Below are 3,956 nucleotides of genomic sequence, written 5' to 3'. Positions count from 1 at the left end.
CATCTCTGTGAAGAGCACAGGGCGCCAGTGGCGAATTTGCCAATCTTGGTGTTCTGTGGCAAATGCCAAACGTCCTGCACAGTGTTGGGCTGTAAGTACAACCCCCACCTGTGGACGTCGGGCCCTCATACCACCCTCATGGAGTCTGTTTCTGACCGTTTGAGCAGACACATGCACATTTGTGGCCTGCTGGAGGTCATTTTGCAGGGCTCTGGCAGTGCTCCTCCTGCTCCTCCTTGCACAAAGGTGGAGGTAGCGGTCCTGCTGCTGGGTTGTTGCCCTCCTAGGGCCTCCTCCACGTCTCCTGATGTACTGGCCTGTGTCCTGGTAGCGCCTCCATGCTCTGGACACTACGCTGACAGACACAGCAAACCTTCTTGCCACAGCTCACATTGATGTGCCATCCTGGATGAGCTGCACTACCTGAGCCACTTGTGTGGGTTGTAGACTCCGTCTCATGCTACCACTAGAGTGAAAGCACCGCCAGCATTCAAAAGTGACCAAAACATCAGCCAGGAAGCATAGGAACTGAGAAGTGGTCTGTGGTCACCACCTGCAGAACCACTCCTTTATTGGGGGTGTCTTGCTAATTGCCTATAATTTCCACCTGTTGTCTATTCCATTTGCACAACAGCATGTGAAATTTGTCAATCAGTGTTGCTTCCTAAGTGGACAGTTTGATGTCACAGAAGTGTGATTGACAAAAGTTACATTGTGTTGTTTAAGTGTTCCCTTTAGTGTATAACAACATAAAATCTCTACCCTCTAGTATAACTGAATTTCACCTCCATTTTGTACATATGTACATACTAATTGCCATTGTGAGTACGTCACACAGGACAAAGCAGTGAAATTGTCTCTGAGGCATGGATGGAATTTTAAAGCCTTTGAGCGAGGGAATGTTGTCAGTGTTTGTATATTTAGAGACCTAAAGTACATTTTAAATGTAATCCATCTAAAATATGCCATGGATTTTTGGGAGATCAAAAATCATAAGTGGGATTTTTTATATATATTTCACAGAGTAAAACAATCACTTCACAAACAGTTGACTTTTTCATATCAGTTTATTTTTCCATGTGCTTGGACAACTTGGAAGAAAAAGACCATACCAAATTATGAAAATGCATTTATTTTCACGTTTGTACAATAAAGAACAAATGCAAACATTCATATCCAAATGTAGAAACGTAAATCCTTTCAACAATCTATTGAATTGTTTATAAGATAGACTTAGTTGAAAAATAATTAACTTAAAACCAGTGGAGGATGGTGGGAGGAGCTATAGGAGGACAGGCTCATTGTAATGGCTGGAATGAAATAAATGGAACGGTATCAAACATATGGCAATCACATTTGACTCCGTTCCAATTATTTAATTCCAGTCCTTACAATGAGCCCATCCTCCTGTAGCTCATCCCACCAGCCCCCACTGCTTAAAACATGGCATTTTAATTTGAACATGAATAAGTGTTTAGGTTTCTGAAAAAGAGAGTTGATCAGTTTATACGTCTGAGACCAGTTTGAGGGTTGATCAGATCAGTCCTTGTTACAAAATTCAACATACAGGCATTATTTACAGTTTGGTTAATGTGCATCACCTGCTAACTTTGTCAACATCCCACAGTTTGTAAACCAAGAAATATATAGATAAGGCATGGGATACATTTTCCTTTTTTATTCAACTAAAATAGAGTACAACATTTAAAACATAACACATTTAAACAAAATCCAAAACAAGGCTTGAGGGTGATGCATCTCTACTTCATCTCAAGAGTTGGTACCTGCTCACTCCCTTTTCTTGATTTCTCTTTCCTGTGAAGTAAAAAAAAAGTAAAAATTTCAGTGTAATCAAATCTTAAATCTGAATCTATAATTTCCAGAGTTAACATACATTGATATTACCATGAAATCCAAAGATGGATTCTCACCCCTTTCCTTCATTTATTTTTACTGTATTGACTTTGTAAGAGTACATTGCTGCACCTTTGCTTACCTTTGGACAACAAAAAGAACAATAGCAGAGATCACCGCAACTGCGAACACAATTCCTCCTAAAATACCCACAATCAGTCCTGAGACAAACACAACAAAGACAGTTAGGATTAAGAACCAAAAATACAAAAGCAACTCTTTCATAACCACAATATAGCTCAATTACAAAGATTATCATCAAGATATTAGCTAATTTCTTATCTGTACACAAAGGTATTGATGTACCTGCATTAGTGGAACTCTCATCTGGGTTGGTTCCTGGTTCCATAGCACCACCAAATCTTCCTGCTTTGGCTGCAGAAGAATAAAATCTCACATGAACGGGACAAACAAGCATAATAGAGACAGAGTTGCAATAACGTTGTGGAGGAAGGACCTCTAATGGACTAAGAAGAACAGTCCAAACAGTTAGCCAGGTGAATGTCTGTTGTAAAGGACAATTGCACCTTAATGATTCAAATGCACTTCAATATCTACAAACTATTTTCATACAGAAACGAGCCTTTACACATGGCAGTAGAGTGAAATAAAGAAATGTGTAGGTTCATTATATTGAATATGATGGGTTGTTGATTTTTGAGTGCATATTGAGGTATATTGCCATTACCTCAGAGGAAGAGATGAGAAATAGTGGCATCACAACAATAAATAGTGAACTGACCCATGCATGTCTGCAGACACTGCTCTCGGGTCTCGAAGCGGTTGCCATTGCCCTGACAGCCGCTGTAGTGGAAGACACGACAGTTCCCCTCGTCTGCGTTGTAGTAGTGCATCAGCAACAGAGCAAAACAACTACCATGGTCCACTGGGAGGCCACACACTCCATCTGAGAAAGCAGAGAGAATAGATGAGGAATATGAATTGGTTTGACAAACTTCTATGAACAGCTCAACGATTCCTCCTTAAATGGATGGATCATTTTGAGAGGTTAGTGTAGCATAATAATCAGATTATAGGATTGCTGTGTATGCTGTCTGTTTGCTTTTTATGTGGTTTTGTTAATATCTTATATTTTATGTTCATGAATCCTCTTAGAATCTACACCTAACAAAATGGCCGCCATACAGCAGCCGCTCTCCCTCCCCACCCGCTGTAGCAGCCTACCTGCAGCTGGATAGAGCTCTTCAAACTTGTCAGAGCAGGCATTCATACACTGCCTGTCTGTGTTGAAGCGGTTCTCATTCCCTTCCAGTCCTTTGTAGAAGAAAGGAAAACAGGCGCCTTTTCCCTCATTGTAGTAATACTGCAGTTGTTTGTCGTCTTCCTTTCCCTCCACTGCCTTCCCCTCGTCCATCTTACTACTGCAAAGTGGCTCTGACAGAAGATGGCCACTTGTCAGTCACTGAGTAGTTACAGTACATGTTCTCTTGACAGTTTTGACAGAGTTCTTCAACAGCAAAAATACAGTTTCTATTAATGATTTGCAAGTGCATTCTAAATCTAATTTGAACCATCTCAGCTGTCTGATTCATTTTTTATTTCTGAGTCTGACACACCTGCGCTTGAAAAGCAAGGTTTTCCATTCCTAGCATCATCTTCACACTTCGCTCAACATTTTCTCAATATTCATCACAATCATATTGATAAATGATCCCACTCACAAATGTAACTTCAGCCTTACATTGGATGGGTTCATTCATAATTCATTCATTTCAGAGAAAAAAATACAACATTATTTACAATACTAGACTTAGTAACCGTGTTTGCCTTACTTTGATTTTGCTTTGATATAACTGGACATAAAGGAATTATGACAAAGTAGGAGCTCAGTGACCTGGTTACAGTAGCACACATACTATAGTTAAAGCAGTCAAAGCGATTAACAAGGGTTCGTAGAGAAAATGCAGGATGTTAAGAAACAGAATATACTCACTCATGGACGAAGCTACAGGAAGCATAACTCCAAGTAAAAAGACATGTAAGAGTGGATATGCCATCGTTTTGACGCTGGTAGGCCAAGA

General features: G+C 40.1%; 1 protein-coding gene across 1 annotated transcript; it reads right to left on the bottom strand.

Annotated features, from left to right (window-relative positions):
* Nucleotides 1-1,565: 1,565 nt before the first annotated feature.
* Nucleotides 1,566-3,956, bottom strand: LOC139388721 (boophilin-H2-like). The gene is made up of 6 exons (XM_071135578.1): nucleotides 3,869-3,956; nucleotides 3,100-3,309; nucleotides 2,657-2,821; nucleotides 2,221-2,289; nucleotides 1,997-2,075; nucleotides 1,566-1,815 (listed from the first exon to the last, which is right to left on the bottom strand). The coding sequence occupies exons 1-6, from the start codon at nucleotides 3,930-3,932 to the stop codon at nucleotides 1,761-1,763; spliced, it is 642 nt and encodes a 213-aa protein (XP_070991679.1). The 5' UTR covers nucleotides 3,933-3,956; the 3' UTR covers nucleotides 1,566-1,760.

The sequence above is a fragment of the Oncorhynchus clarkii genome, chromosome 29 (genome assembly GCF_045791955.1).
Source record: "Oncorhynchus clarkii lewisi isolate Uvic-CL-2024 chromosome 29, UVic_Ocla_1.0, whole genome shotgun sequence".
Lineage (NCBI taxonomy): Eukaryota > Metazoa > Chordata > Actinopteri > Salmoniformes > Salmonidae > Oncorhynchus > Oncorhynchus clarkii.
Note: the sequence above shows the minus strand (reverse complement) of the source record. Positions and strands in the feature narration are given on the sequence as shown.